This window comes from Scleropages formosus, chromosome 16 (genome assembly GCF_900964775.1).
Source record: "Scleropages formosus chromosome 16, fSclFor1.1, whole genome shotgun sequence".
NCBI lineage: Eukaryota > Metazoa > Chordata > Actinopteri > Osteoglossiformes > Osteoglossidae > Scleropages > Scleropages formosus.
The window spans coordinates 2,867,929-2,883,403 of record NC_041821.1 but is presented as its reverse complement, the minus strand read 5'-3'; the positions used below and the strand labels follow the sequence as shown (position 1 = coordinate 2,883,403).

At 47.5% G+C, this 15,475-nt stretch overlaps 1 protein-coding gene across 4 annotated transcripts in view; it reads left to right on the top strand.

The window, feature by feature from the left end:
* tenm3 (teneurin transmembrane protein 3) overlaps nucleotides 1-15,475 on the top strand; it is a 199,731-nt gene that overhangs the window by 145,270 nt on the left and 38,986 nt on the right. For 3 of the 4 annotated variants that reach the window (XM_029258797.1, XM_029258796.1, XM_029258795.1), the window contains 4 exons: nucleotides 999-1,199; nucleotides 4,646-4,831; nucleotides 12,114-12,260; nucleotides 14,076-14,292. In XM_029258797.1, the coding sequence (XP_029114630.1) occupies nucleotides 999-1,199; nucleotides 4,646-4,831; nucleotides 12,114-12,260; nucleotides 14,076-14,292 (751 nt within the window). Of the gene's footprint in view, nucleotides 1-998; nucleotides 1,200-4,645; nucleotides 4,832-9,896; nucleotides 9,924-11,040; nucleotides 11,059-12,113; nucleotides 12,261-14,075; nucleotides 14,293-15,475 lie in introns of all 4 variants that reach the window. The other variant, XM_029258794.1, reaches the window with a different exon arrangement.

The window sequence follows — 15,475 nt, the reverse complement described above, 5'->3', positions numbered from 1 at the left end:
ATGGTTCAATATTCCAGAAACAATTGCTATTTTCCACTTAGCAGAGCAAATAATTGCATTGATGTTCTTATTGATACACCGGCCCTCCTCAACCTGGAGTTCTGCACTCGTCGGGAACCAGAGCTCCAGATCAGAATGGATTTTCCTTGTGAAGTGATTAGCTAAATGAGTTTTTTTCCCTCCGTGTTCCAATTGTGCTAATATTGCCGACAAACCAGAACATTTGCCTTCATTTTTCACCCCTGCAGAAAAAGACCTTATCTCCGGTACTCAATAAGATAGATTTTATTGATCCCCATTAACAGAGTAATACAATTAACTCCTCAGAATTACGTTTCCACGATGTGGGTCCGACACATAAAAAGTTATGCTGTCGGACAAGTAATTACGCCCCGTCATTTGCAGAATATTAAAGTGCACTGAGAAGAGGAGCGGAGCTCTCCCTGGGTAGTTGGTGTACCCCACCCCACGGCCACACGCACTGCGACAGGTCCGTTGGGAGTACAGGCCGCAGTTCGGTGGTGCTTTAAATTAGCAGCAGTAGGAAGCCACAGTGAAACACGCTTCCCTTCCTTTCCCTTCCAGTCTGTCTCGCGTCGCCAAGCTTTCGGGTCAGCAGCCAGGTTGACGTCTCATCTACGCTGCACGTGTATCCTTCACTATTACATTAGAACCGTTTGGACTAAACCATGAAGAATCATGATCTTCTGTGTGATCTCCCTGGGTCTGACCCAGTAGAAGAGAGAAATGGGCCTGTATACAGTTATGTGGGTCAAATTCCACTCTTCGTGGAAAGGCGAAAGTCAGAAATCAAGAATGGGTTGCTTGGGTCGTGATTTCTTGTTCCACCTCTACTGAAACGTGATGCACAGCACACTTTAAAATAATGCTGCACACAATGGGATCCTTGAGATTTATTGTAATTTTTGCTTTTCTACATCTCCATCAGCGCAGAAAGCTGACTAACCTGACATGTGATCTGCCCTTGTCGTCCACAGTGGACTGCCTGGACCCGTCTTGCTCCGCCCACGGCGTCTGCATCCATGGCGAGTGCCACTGCAGCCCCGGCTGGGGCGGCACCAACTGCGAGATCCTCAAGACCATGTGCCCAGACCAGTGCTCAGGTCACGGAACCTACCAGGCCGAGAGCAACGCCTGCGTGTGCGATGCCAACTGGACCGGTCCCGATTGCTCCGTCGGTAAGCGTCCAGCTCGTCGGTTGCGCCAGCTCTTCTCAATGTTTTCCTCTTTCGCTTCCTCCTGTCCAGGTTGTTAAAGCTCTCTTGCAAAGTAGGAAGCAAAGCCGTGTGGATTTACCCTCCACATTCTTGTACGCCATAGTGCTGAATCAAACGTCCTTCACTTTGTTCATCCATCTTTCCCTAAGCCTTGTTTTGGAATAGGCTCTCCTCTCAGTTTGCCTGGCAAAAATCATGATTCCTTTAACTGGTCTACTTTTTCACCCTTCTCTAAGTCTCTCTGTCTTGGAACGGCAAGGATCAGCTCTGCGTTCAACGTAATGGCGGGATTGTATTGTGTTGCATCAGATATTTTCAGACGTTTGTCATATTTTCTGTAGCCATAAAAATCCTTTATTCATTATCTCTTCAGCAAGTGGGCCATTAAATGTGGTGCAAGAGGCAGTAATGTGAGCATGATGGCGGCAATAAAAGCAGCGCGATGCCCTGCCGTTTTGGATGTTCTGCGGAACTCGTGCCTGCCCCTCGCAGAGCGCACACATCATTGGCCCTGTTACGGAGATAGCTCGACAGGAACGGTCGAATCCCTCCGAGATGGCGCTCGGTAATGAATCCGTATTTCACAGTGAGTTCCACGCAGAGACAACCCACCCACCAACCTAACGCTGTCGCCTCACGTCCGGGCGAAAGTCGACCGCAAGCTGCGTTTCTAAAGTCGGTTGGGGTTCTATTAATTAAACTCTGTGATTCCGCTTACGCTAACCGCACTTTAATTAATAAACAGTCGCGCCACACATCAACCCCCCTCCTGCTGCTGGAGGTGCCTGCGTGCTAAAGGCAGATAAACACCTTTGCACTAATGAAACATTGATAACATCGATTCGCACGAGGCCTCCGCCCTAGGAATCGTTACAGTTCCACAACATCAAGATAAATCGAAAAGTCCAGGGTCCACTCAGACAGAGATGGAGACGGCCAATTGGAAGGGAGGGTAAGGGAGGGATTTGGAGAGATTGATAGAGAGCAAGAGAGAGAGTCGCGGGGCTGGAGAGCACAATAAGTACAAATAAGTACAATGGACTCTTGCTCTGTAGGAGCTCCATCATTCCTCTGCGAAGGCACATGACTCAAACCACTTGGGGAGCTCATCGATTTTCTGCTTGTTTCCATCTGCTGCCTTGATGGGGAAAAAGGAATAAAAAGCATTTGTTTCCCTGGTTGTTATGTAACTCTGGGGGGAGGGGCTGCACGGATGATTCGGTCACCTTGCACATTGAACGAGACCCCATGAAACACTTGAGAAGCACATGTACAGCATGCATTATGTTTCCCAACAATTATTACTTTAACAAAGCGTTTAAACATTGTACTCTTGTGTATAAATGCCTAGAAATACATCTAGCAAGTCCTGCTTCCTAGCAACTGCTGTACAAGGTGACCCTTAAAATGTAGGGTTCCACGCCAGGCCCTATGTCTTTCATAACTCTGTTCGTATCAGAGGTGAAAATCCTTCACAACTGACTTCATCTGTAACACGGTGTGGTTCTAACATTGAAGTTAAAACAATTCTGGGTGTGGCTGCATTACTTGGGTTTGGCCACAATTCTGGATATGGGGCCCCAAAACTAAAAAGCATGGCATGCCTCTGCTGTAAAGTTGGGTGTGGTTCCACTGAGTGTGGAACTAACACAGTCATGTGCCGCTTAACGACTGAGTGCATATACAACGGTGGTCCCATAAGATTATAATGGAGCTGAAAAATTCTTACCGACTAGCGACGTCGTAGCGTTACGTGTTGCTCATGTGTTCGTAGTGGTGCTGCTGTAAACAGACCTATTGCGCTACTGGTCATATAAAAGTATAGCACATACAATTATGTACAGTACATAATACTTCATGATGATAAAAAATACCTATGTTAATGGTTTATGTATTTTCTGTACTTTTTGTTATTTTACAGTGTGCTCTTTCTACTTAAAAAAAGTTTACTGTAAAACAGTGTGCTATGTTACACCAGCAGTAGCATCATAAATCTTGTGTTTACCTTGTCTCTTGACTGCATCGAGGCTATACCATGTAGGTTTGTATAAGTACACTCTGTGATCAAGGCTATACCATCTGGGTGTACATAAGTACACTTTATGATTGAGGCTATACCATCTAGGTTTGTATAAGTGCACTCTGTGATCGAGGCTATACCATCTGGGTGTACATAAGTACACTTTATGATTGAGGCTATACCATCTAGGTTTGTATAAGTGCACTCTGTGATCGAGGCTATACCATCTGGGTGTACATAAGTACACTTTATGATCGAGGCTATACCATCTGGGTATACATAAGTACACTTTATGATTGAGGCTATACCATCTAGGTTTGTATAAGTGCACTCTGTGATCGAGGCTATACCATCTGGGTGTACATAAGTACACTTTATGATTGAGGCTATACCATCTAGGTTTGTATAAGTACACTCTGTGATCGAAGCTGTACCAGCTGGGTGTACATAAGTACACTTTATGATTGAAGCTATGCCATCTAGGTGCGCATAAGTACACTCTATGATGTTCACACAACGACAAGATCGCCTAACGAAGCATTTTTCAGAACGTATCCCCGTCGTTTAACATATATCTGCATTAAGCTTGATTACATCACTGGGTGTGGCTGTTACAGTAGGCGAAGCTCAGCAAGCTGTGAATGAGCGATAGCCCCTTTGTCAGCAATGTAGCACAACCAAGGAACAGACTGCAACAAAGCATGCGCCAATGAATGTATGAAAATGAAAAAAATCCCCGCGACACAAAGTGGATATTGTTTTTCATTTTAATTTGTTTCATGAGTTGTTTAGTTTGCTGTGCAGCCACAAGCAGAGTGCTATTTTAGTTACAGTAATTCGGAATTTTTTTGTGGCCAAAAGCGTAATTTCCTCTAGCAGTTGGGAGCTTTGTTGATTTATCAATATCTGCTTGAGAACAATGTACACACTGTAATATTTCTTTCCATCAAATTTTGAGAAACACTTACTGGTAACCGCGAACTAGCAGATTCCAGGAAATTAGCTGAACTTTGAGAATCGATATTTCATACACATGCTGTTGGTGGACGGTTTGGTTTTTATTAATTGGCTTATGTTTGTTTCCTGTTGTCAACTCCACTGCTAAGGGCCTCATTAGATTCCATGTTTCACCTCCTGCTGCCCCCACTTAGTTGCTGGCCTGGCTCAGGTAAACCCCGAGACCCGTCTGGCACCCCAGTGCTGCCAGTCATGGCTGGAGACAGGTGTGAATTACAAGTTCAGTGTGATACCATTTGGGTTTTACGAGGCTCAAAAGGGTACAACCTTCTGATAATCTGCCTTGGTTATCAGTGTTTACTCTATTGTTCAGACACCCTGATGGTCCTCTTTCTGTCTCTCTTGCCCCCACTTCTGTTTTGTGCAACAGAGGTGTGTGCAGTTGACTGCGGCTCCCACGGCGTGTGCATTGGGGGCAGCTGCCGCTGTGAAGAAGGCTGGAGCGGCACGGTGTGTGACCAGCGGGCATGCCATCCGCGCTGCACCGAGCACGGCACCTGCAGGGACGGAAAGTGCGAGTGCAACCAGGGCTGGGCTGGCGAACACTGCACCATTGGTAGGTCCTGCCACACCCCTGTCGCTATCACCTCGCTTGCTTAGTTGACTCTATAACTTAATCACTTTGCATCTTTAGTACCGCTTTGGCTATTTGTATCCAGGATCCCAAGAAGGAGATCCAACTAACGTCCGGTTGTGACTTTAATTCCACCCTCACCTACATCTAGCTGCAGAAATCAGTTTTTGTTGTAGAATATGTTACAAAGTATTTCTGTGAGGTTGTCAGATGCCTGTATGGCTTGCAGTTGTATGCGTAATGTGCAACAGTGCCCCTCGCGCCATCGGCACTTTCATATAAATATCAGCTGTCTTCTCGCAGCTTTCATGTATGATAAGGTGGCCAAAGTGTGATTTTTCACCTCTGCATTGCATAAAGTCCTTTATGTGTTTACATGTGTTTACATGAAATCAGACTAAGCTGGACCTGTAGTAAATCTCCTGTCCTTTAGAGAGTGTCCTTGCACTGTTGGGGCTGGAAGTATGTTTGTCGTGACTCACTGCCTCTGTGGTACTTCCTGGGGGAATGGTTTTAATGTTACGCCCACAGTGACTGCTTTTCTGCCTTGATCCGCCGACACAGCTGGATGCAGCCATCCGTTGAGGGTATGACGTGATGTAGTTTACTTGCTGATGCCATATCTCCGAAAGGCAGAGTGCTCAAATGACTCTTCTCTATTATCCGGTTGTATAATTGCAACAGCGGCCTTAGTATTTCGCCGCAGCTCCTCGGGCTCAGGTTCCGCCCCCTTCTTAACGGGGAGGAATAACCAGCCGTGCCCAATTAGTCATCAGCAGCAATTGTAAACGCGCCAAGAAAACCGCGTTTATTTTGTGGACCATCCTGAGAATTTTTTCATTACTGTACAATTAGTTACACCCGTTAGGCTAGTTAGAAGGTCATTCCAAGTGCCAGAAGCCTTCGTTCCAACTCATGCTTGATTTTTCATAGAATGCACGGGAGCAACGCAGTGGGAAGGAAACCTGTAACATACGATAGAGATAAGCTGTTTTCCCTTGAACACACAAGAAGGACGGTGACGGTGCATCATCGGGCGTCTCGATGCAGTGCCCTTTACGAATTTACTCCCGGCGTGCTACGTTTGACTGAGCCGAGTCTGAAACATCGCAGATCCTTGGAGAAAGTTGGACTGTGACTCAGCAGCACGGTGACACATCGCTGAGTGAGTTCTGCATGTTTTGTAGGAGAGAGACATTTTGTCAAGGTGAAATCCAAATTCACTGAACAGAGCTATTTGGCACGCCATTAAAAGGCTAGGGAAGGGATATCCTTGGTCATTTTTAATCAATCTCTCTGTAACGTTCCTAATTAAATTGGGTAGGGTTGGCAGAGCTGTCCCCTCCTATCAGACTACCGTCAATTGCTGAAATTTGCTAGGACTATTCTCATAGTTAAATAGCTGGAATAATTCCTACGAAATTAATGAGCACAAAACCCACTGCTTCCAAATGAGCGAGAGTGGCTAGACGGAGGGGATCTCGGATGAGAAGGAAACAAAAGTGGCGCAGTCGCTCGCTCTGCCAGGCTAAACCCCTTTGCTCATGTCGGTTTGTTCTGGTGCCACCGATCTGCTGGCGTTACGTAACGTTGTGCGTTCTCATTCATGCCAATGGAAGTGGGCGCGCATGGGTTGCGAAGCGGGTTGGAAAATGGACTTCGTACTGCCTTGTCAGAGTGCTCTCAGTCTCAAGAGCGCTCTCAGAATAGATGTGCGTCCTCACTCCACCTTCTGCACGTCCTTGACATGTGCGTTTCTGCACACGGCACCTTCGAGTCGCGGTACATCACGCATCTCCGTGGACAACAAAGGGCTTCTTCTCGGGTCGGGGGTGTGGAGAAGCCGGCCCCGGCAGAGGGCCGAGTGGACCGGCAGCGCTTTGATCCGGCGCCGTTACATGGGGATGACCCGTCAGTTGCGCCGCAACTGCAGCCGCGCTCATTGAGGTAATGAGATCTGCGCCTGCTTTTCGACTGCGTGACCTGCCGTCTCGCCGCGCTGCCTCGGCTAAATTGGCGTCAGTCTCCGAGAGAGCCGAGCTCGCTCCGCATTAGTCACTCTGCTGGCTTGTCCTCCTCCTTGTGCCCGCCGTCAACCCCACTGTGCTACATACTCCATTGGCCCGCATTTACCCACTTCAAGGTGATGTTCGCACTCCACCTGACATAAGAGCTGATTTTTTTCTTCCTAGTGTGTATTTTTGTAGCCCCGGTTAAGGCAGAAACCCCTAATCCCCAGACATCCCGAAAGGAAGCATTACCGAAGACTGGGGGAAGTCATAGCGTTGAGTTACAGGCCACATTGTGGCGGTATTCACGATGCTTTCCAGCTCTCGTTGTTTCCCTGGGTCACTGACCCAGCCATCCAGGAATCCCGGCACCTCAACGCATCTCACAAAGCTTCATTTTGCACCATGTATGCTGATGGGGGCGGAAGCAAGGATGACACTGTGTTTCTCGCTAGGAACGCCTTCCTCTTTGACAAAGCGCCTTTAATCCAATTAGGCGACATGTTTAATGGGCACTGCAGCTGTGGCAGATCCGAAAGACTGCTGCTCCGCTCTGCCCATTGTTTGACTTACGGAACTTTTTATTTATCCGTTTGGAGTTCCTGCAGGAGAGTGATATTTTTACTGCTCGGAGATAGCCATTCATTTCCTGTCTCCATGCAATTCTTTTATTGCCTTCAGTAAAAAAAATGATTATAGGTTTTAAACACAGCAGTGTGTCAGTAGTGATTGTTTGAAGTGTAAAAGGGTCTCGAGGGTTCACGCTGGTTAAATGCGTCACCTGTAGCACGTTTAACCACATTTGGCGACTTCAGCTGAAAATCCAGTTTTCTTTAAATACCGTAAATTGACTCCAATTATTGAAGTGAGCAGTGAGCGCAACTGAAAATCCTTTTCGTGGTTATTGAATAAAATGATGAATGCACTGATCTTCGGGCAGCTTTCCTTGTGAAACAAGGCTTCGGTGCGTTTAATTAAAGAGAACGTTTAAAAAGTATAATTTCACATATTGTTCTATTTCCCATCTGCGTATTTTGAAGGGAACGTGATTTGGTTTTACAAAGTTTAGCATCACACACCGAATCACTATGGAGTGTGCAGAGTTAAGTTGGATTGTGGAAAGCAGACCAAAAACCCATCCAGCTAGAGGGATCTTCTGGGAGCCTTCCTCTGAGCCCTGGTGCTTTGGAGAAGGAAATATGCAAAGTTCAGAGACAACATGCGAAGGAGCTCATGTGTTCGGGATGGTATCTCACCAGACCGCTCTTCCGTGGTTGACTTGCTTTTAATGCATAAAAGAGGACGGCTGCACCTACGTGGAAGATCTTTGACTGTCTGGCATTTCAGAAAATGTTCTCCCCTATTTGTCTTTCTTTACTTAAATGGCTTTGGATCTCGTCATTGTTTTGCGTGAAATCACCGGACGAACGTGACGCTAGGACGCCGACGCGGCGCTGACCCCACGGACAAAATGCTGCAGCAAGTCGCCGGACGCGGTTCTAAACCGAAGAAATGCGATGCTGTATCATTAAATACAATGCTACGTCGACAGACACGATTCAGACTTGACAAACGAGATGCTAATTCATCAAACACGGTGCTAACGTCTCAGACTTGATGCAGTCTCCGCAAACGTGATGCTAACTCAACAGGCACGATGCATCCACCCTCGGCGCTGAAGCATTCCCTCTAAACCGAAATGAGCTCAGTGTTTTCTACGTTCATTTCCGCGTCGGGGTCGGGAAGCCGTGTACGGGGGTAGCGGTAAAAGCCTAGTAAGACCGGACGTGTACGAAGCTGTCATCGATAGCGTAGCTCCAGCAAAGCCGCGTCGCCGCGCTTCGGATCACGGCACGTAAAGGCCGGTTTTACCGTGGCTCTGCCCGTAAGCGAGGAGGAATAAAACCACAGCGCTCTAAAAGGCAATTAAGATAATGTAAATCAATGGGCCCAGGGCCTCTCCTTGGAGGGAGGACTGATTGAACTCTGTGGGCATAAGGCATAATTGGTCACAGATTAATGTCACTTTAATCATAGCTCTCGGAATCAGACGACAAATAATGAGGCATTGATGTCTATAAGAGGGTGATTAATTTTTTTCTCCTGCAAATGTGGGAAAACGGGAGTAAATGAGAAGTTTACAGACATCGTCCAGGAAATTGCCTTGCCTGAACGCAGAGATGATTGTTTTTGTTTGGGTTCCTCTGCACGTCATACCTGGATTCCACGCAGAGGCCCTGAATTTATGCATTCCTCCTACCATAACGTCCTGTTGTGTGCAGTTGTCTAAGAACTTAATAAAATGTGCCGTCATTTAATCGTTCGCTAAAATAGAATGTGAAAATCAAATGTTTAGGGTGCTTTCCAGAGCCGCAGGTGCCTTCAGCGCTGCAGAGCTGAGTCACAAATTGTTTTTTTTTATAGAGCGGTGATCTTTGTTTTAAAACTGTGACCTAGAAAGTGTGACCTAGAATCTGCGAGGTATTGATTACGAAATGCTTTTCAATGCTTCTTAGTAATAAATAAAGGAAAGTCTCAGTTGCTGTTGGCTGTCGATGATGTCACAGAACCTGGAATCAGTTGTTTATTGTTCTGGAGACCTGGAAGTGGCCCCAAACCTCTTTGTGTGTGTGTGTGTGTGTGTGTGTGTGTGTGTGAGAGAGAGAGAGAGAGTACTTATTGTATAACTGCAGTGTAAAATGCAATGGCCCATTAGCGTTGCTGTGCTGGGTGGGGGCTCCATGTGGTCAGTGCTTAGCAGCCATCAGTGCTGCTGGGGACAGTAAGTGTGTGAGCTTCTAAACGGGAGCGAGTCGCAGGGTCATTGCCCTTACAAAGATTTTCCCGAAGGTCCCACGACGGGAGGGGAGGGGAGGGGACGGGACGGGACGGGACGGTCGGCTTTCAGAGATTTGCGTCTGTGTCACGTCAGCGATTTTCCTGTCCAACATGACACTGCTCTGAAATATCTGCTCTGTCTTTTCTCTTTCTTCTTCTCTCTTCCTCCTCCTCCTCCTCCTCCTCCTCACTCTCTCAAGATCAAAATCTGGAAAGGATAGTACCAGGTACTGTGCCCCCTTTCCTTTTCGTGCTGTGCCTTCCATGTCATTCCTGCAATGCGCCCCACCCCAGACTTCTAATGATCTCTCTCTTTTGTTGATTCCTCGACTCCCATTATAATTTCATCCCCTTGCCCCCGACGACGTCCTTGCTCCTCTCTCCGATGCGGGGGGGGTGGTTGATGCACCGGATGTGTGTTGTAACTCAACACGTTTCGGCATTTGTTGGTTTGAAAAACATGGCGGCGGCTCATGAATGGAAGCCAAACTGTCTGGGGGGTCCGAGAACATTTATTCCTGGAAGAACAGTCAAGAACGCTGCCACCCCCACCCCTTAGTGCCAGAAGCACGTCAAAACCTCTGGGGGGTATTATTTAGAGTATCCAGTGCCAGAAGACACTTCACTAAATGCTAACAACGGGGGTGTGAAGTATGTGGCCCGTTTCTCTTATGGCATTTTATCCATAATTTATGACAAATATGACTTTGCCATGTGCAATGCTGTTATATATTGACAGTTTTTTTTCCCTCCCACCAAGGAATATTATGACTCCTACACCTTTGTCTTGCTTCATGTTTCTGCTCCTGTTTAGTCACAGTTATGAGTAATTCTGGAGGGTATTGTATATGAATTTATATGAATAGTTTTTCATTTAAAAAAAAAAATACTTTTTTGCTTTTATTTCATATGAATTTATATTGCCAATCGATCACAGTTTTTCTAAAAATTAATGAAATTTTGTTTTTCAATCAGAACATCACAGTTAAGCCGTTCATTGCAGATGTTGGTCAATAATTGATTCTGACCAGACACACACATAAAAAGTTAAGAGTACTTACATATTTCAGTGATAATTATAGTGCATTATTTAATTACCAAACTGCATGTCGTGACAGAATTACTCCCTCCAAAATGCCAACGTTTTCCTGACTACTCGGTATACCTGACTCTATGCGCATTGCATTGCACGTTGGGGTGTCTGCAAACCGCTCTGCTTTCCCTTCTCTCCCCTACACCTGCCCTACGTGTCTGTCGGTCTGCGGTGACCTTCACGGAGATAAGTTCTGAGTATTTTAATTTTCTTTCCCAAATTTCCCTCCACCTCCTCGCCCATAATCGCAGAGAGGATAGGATACAAAGGTAATGCAAGCAAGGCCCCCAGGGAGATTGTCGCAAGCAATCGCTCTCCGCTCTCTGTCTTCAAGCACGGCGTAATCGTGTCTCTGTTCCGTCTCTCAGTGTTTTACTGTGGTCCTCTCTGGTATCTCATTCTTGTCCGTCCCAACTAATCAAACACACAAGGTTATGATGTTATTTATTCATTTTATTTCATTTATTATATTCGTTTTGTTATTGTTTATTTTATATATATATATTTTTTTTTTTTTTTTTGCTTTTAATTTTGTTAATTTTGTTGTTGTTATTGAGGAATCCTGTTGGTCTCCCACCATGCATCTGCGGCCTGAGTCCTGATGTCTTAGTATAGCTTCTGAGCTGCTCCACTTCTTTCTTGGGCTTTGCTTACACCGTGAGAAGGAATGTCAGTTTGTTCTGCATAAAGTATAGTGCTGGAGATGTCGAGACAAGCCCAACCTATACTTTGTGCTTTTATATGAAAGAGCTGTAACTCCACATGAGTGTTTCGCTGCTTTGAGGGAGGGCAGATGAAAATTTAACGATGGGCACATTAAAAATTATATATCTTGCGAATTGGCTTCGTGCACAAACAGCAAGGAATTAGACGAATGTGTCCGAGTGACTCCAACTCAATGAGGTCAGCGGGTCTAAAATCCGAGCCAGTCAACTTCAATAAATTGCTGTCCCCAAAACACAGGAGCAGTTTAAATAAAGAGCTGACAACTCTTGCTGTCTGTTTCTCTTCCTGGCTTTTCACGCAAGGGTACGAGTGGAATTAGGAAGCGTCTCCAGTAGCAGGAGGCACGAGAATGGTAAAAAGTGGCTTCCGCATTCGTGTGAACCTACAGCATCTGTGCATTTCTCAAGGCCTGTAAGACATCCACTGTTGGTATATGTTCACCAGACGCTGTTCTTTTTATATAATCATATTTCTTTTCCATTCATTTGTTTGAATTGAATGAGAAAGCCCCGCCCCCCAAAACCTTTTCCCTCCCACTCGTCAACACTGGCTCCCCGTCACCGGTTCCCGTGTCTGACTGATGCCGTTGCCTTGACAGAGGGCTGTCCCGGTTTGTGCAACAGCAACGGGAGATGTACCCTGGACCAGAACGGCTGGCACTGCCTCTGCCAGTCCGGGTGGCGGGGTGCGGGGTGCGACGTCGCCATGGAGACGCTCTGCACGGACAGCAAGGACAACGAGGGAGGTGAGAGGAGGGCTGTCATCCGGGGAAGAGGGCAAATTCTGAAATGGGCGTGGATGAGCAACCTCATTTCCCGTTTGTGTTTACAAACGTCCTCCGTCGATAATCGGAGCGGGCACTCGCCGGTGGCACGCCGACACCGGCCTCGTTGCGAGTCGTTGCTGGAAGGACCTTGGTTCAGGACGAATAACAGCTTTGCCCCTTCAGCAGTTTTTGGAACCTACGATCAGGATAGGCTGGGTCATGCCACCCATCCCTCCCGCTGCTTTTCCACCCCAAAACACCTGGCACACCACCTCTGGGGTGGAACTGAGCTATGACTCCATCTACCTGCTACTGTCAAATTATATACCCACCAAGTTATTACTAATTGTCATCGCAGAGCAGTGACTGAGTTTTTAGATCACATGTTGGCATCCCAGATTCTAGCTGAGCGGTACTACTGCACGCTTTAAAAAATGCACAGAACTACGTAAAACTATTTTGTGTATGGCCAGCTAAGATGATTTTTTTTTTGGGTTTGTACGTTTTTCATCTTACACGTTCAATGTTTTTTCACTTTTTTTTTTTAATGATTTATAATTCATTAAAAATCATAAATCATTCTGATTACTTTTTCCATTTATTTCATCTGTGTCACTGCGCGAGAAGAGCGCTCTATAAAAATAAATGGAATTGAACTGATTTATAATTTATGCAGCTAGAATTCTTGCACGTGTAACGTGAGGATGTACAAAAAACGGGGGGCAGAAGTACATATGCGGGGGTACCCCGGTCAAGGAGGAACCCCGCAGCTCGGTCCTCCGCTCCGGCACCGGGTGGCTCTCGGCGGAGGAACAGGAGAGGGGAGAGAGCAACTCTGCAGCTGAGCAGTACTTGTGAAGCAAATGACAGCTCCGATATCCACTTTGGCTGCAGAAGGCCCGTCTTCCCTGCAAGGATGTTAGGACTCGACTCCCCGAAAAACAAAGCGTGTGCCGCACAGCACCGCTCCTGGGAGAGCTGCCATTTTTCATGTGCATGCACTGCCTATCTGGAGAGTAGATCCAAAAATACACTCCGCACCCCCCACCCCACCCCTCTGCACACCACCCACAGGTTGCGTGAAGAAAGAACTCACCCAGTGGGCCAAGGGGTCATTTTAATACAAGTTTAAAATGGTTTCCTTTCACAGAAGCAGAGAGCAATAGCAGAAAAGAAAGTGCAGTGGTGTGGGGAGAAAATCTCGTTCCGTGTTAAAAAAACGGATGTTTTGTGCTCGTTGTGAGTAAACGCCCACGAAACACAACAATTGGCGCCTCTTCCGTCACGAGCGGGAGGGAAATTAGGTTTGTGGTCTGATTGATGTTGGCGGAGAGACCTGTAAAAATTAGTGTCCTGCTGATGACTTCCAGGGGGTGTCAATCACATGCTGCTTTATAACCCCCGGGTCTACACACGCCGCGCCGGGTTTTTATGAACTAACAAAGACAAACGACTATGTTTCATGAGACTTCGAAAAAAAAACTGCTCACCGGCGAGAGAACGCAGTCTGTTCTGCGCAAAAAAAAAATTTAACCATCTGTCAGCTACGAAGGCGAGAGTCAAATCTTTACGGTTGGCTATGTGGCGCAGTGCGGGATGTTCAATTTCCGTACGATGCCATACGGTTTAAATCTGTGTCGATTAGCCGGAAGCGGGTTGCGTTCTGGCGTCTCAGCCAAGGAAACCTCCCTTGCCCCTCCGCTCACTTTCGGGGGGTTTCTCCGTGGCCCTCTTCCAGCAGGTGTTCCCATGCCGCTCGCCTCACTTTTGTTTCCGCGTGCCCCCCACCTGCAGACGGTTTGGCGGACTGCATGGACCCCGACTGCTGCCTGCAAACCTCGTGTCGGAGCCAACCCTACTGTCAGGGCTCCCCTGAGCCCAGCGAGCTCATCGCCCAGGCGCCGCCTCCCCAGACCCCACTGGCTGCACGCTCCTTCTATCAGCGCATCAGCTTCCTTGCAGGACCCGAGGGCAGCCATGTGGTCCCTGGGGAAAATCCCTTCAACCAGAGGTATGGGCTCACCTGAGACCTCCAGGCCATGGTGGATTACTGTGATGTCCACGATGCCTGCTGGAGACCCTGAAACGGCAACTGTGCCCACGTTGGTCAAACTGAGCAGTTTTATTTCTAGTAGATGGGTGAGACAGCAAGACACCTATTGGAACCTGGCAGTTTTTGGTTTAGGTTCAGCCCGAGTCAATATTTAGACACACGGACCTCGGAGATGAGCCTAATCACGAAGCGGAGGTCAAGCATAGGGCCCACCGGCCGTGAAACCGGCGCTGCGTCGCTGCGGCCTGTGTCGGCGCTGTCCAGACAAGTAATGAAATGGTAAGTAAGCGAGACCAAGAGCGCTCAGGTTACGCCCTCCAAGTAATCCAATCAGACTTCATTCTCGCTGCTATTTTAGAGCTAGACTTGGGGGAAAGTGGTCGTCTAATAGGATCCGAAACACTCGGGAAATCCAGAGGGCTTTCTCCTACCTTGTTTCTAGCTTGAGGCGCTCCGCTGTGAAGGTAGGAAGTGTCGTCACGTCTAGACAGGAGGGCAGTCGGGTCATCCCGTGCAGATCCGCAGTAACTTCTCGCACGCTTCCCTCCCGGTTCTGTTTTCCTTAGCAGTTCACAGACAACTCTCCCCTCCTATGCTCATTTTTATGAGCTGCTCGTATTCTCGTCCCCAATCCAGCTTTGTCTCCTCGTTTCCCCTTTTTTTCCAATTGCCCTGGCAAGCCTCTTTAACCCAACGAAAGCGGGCGCAGTCTCTGTCATCTCCATCGGTGCATGACTATCGCAGTCCTGACAGCGCAGCAGCGGACACCGGCAGTGTTGACTTATTGTTTTTGCAGTCTTGTGTCCAGCCTGCTCCGCCGTGACATTGTGCCGAACAGCAAGATGCCCTCCAAGCACGGAAGAGTGTGCTTTTCAGCGCTCCTCACGCCCAGCTGCACCTCCCTACCTTTGAGGGAGACGAGCGTTTGAAGGTTTTCGTGGGAAAACAGAGCCTTCGAATGGACGCAGTAATGAGCGTGTAATTAACACCTTGACGGGAGCGCTCGGTTCGGGTGGCTGTTTGCAGGAGCCGAGGATTAAGGAGAAACCGTTTCCTGCGGAAAACGTGACAAATGGCCACATCTGTGCTAAGCGGCACGGAGAGGCGGCTTGGCGGCTGGTCAAGGGGAAAACGGGAAGCA